General features: G+C 33.9%; 1 protein-coding gene across 1 annotated transcript; it reads left to right on the plus strand.

Annotated features, from left to right (window-relative positions):
- Positions 1-18: 18 nt before the first annotated feature.
- On the plus strand, positions 19-376 carry LOC108750060 (fatty acid synthase-like; the record flags this gene model as incomplete). Its single annotated transcript, XM_018489663.1, has 1 exon — positions 19-376. A coding segment is annotated over one exon (358 nt), but the record flags the coding sequence as incomplete, so codon positions are not given.
- Positions 377-381: the final 5 nt, after the last annotated feature.

The following is a 381-nucleotide window of genomic DNA, read 5'->3' on the forward strand; positions in this document are numbered from 1 at the left end:
AATAATTTTATATTCTATATTGTAGACATAAGTGACATAAAAGTTGTAAGTCCAAATTCATCTCTTGCCGAACTTGGAATGGACTCCATGATGGCTGTAGAAATCAAGCAAACTCTGGAACGAGAATTTGATATATTTGTCACAGCACAAGAGATAAGAAATCTTACTTTCGCAAAACTCATTAAGATGTCTATTACAAGCATCGGTGACAATGATGTGGATGATGATAAGAAATTTGACATAGAGAAGTCAGACGGTTTAAAACTTTTAGTTGGTATTACATTAAAAAATGAAGACTTTGTTTCCCCAACAGATTTTTCAACTAACAGACAGAACACTACGACTGAAGTATTTCTTATACCGGGTATTGACGGATGTGGT

The sequence above is a fragment of the Trachymyrmex septentrionalis genome, unplaced genomic scaffold (genome assembly GCF_001594115.1).
Source record: "Trachymyrmex septentrionalis isolate Tsep2-gDNA-1 unplaced genomic scaffold, Tsep1.0 C3292229, whole genome shotgun sequence".
In the NCBI taxonomy this organism is placed as follows: Eukaryota; Metazoa; Arthropoda; class Insecta; order Hymenoptera; family Formicidae; genus Trachymyrmex; species Trachymyrmex septentrionalis.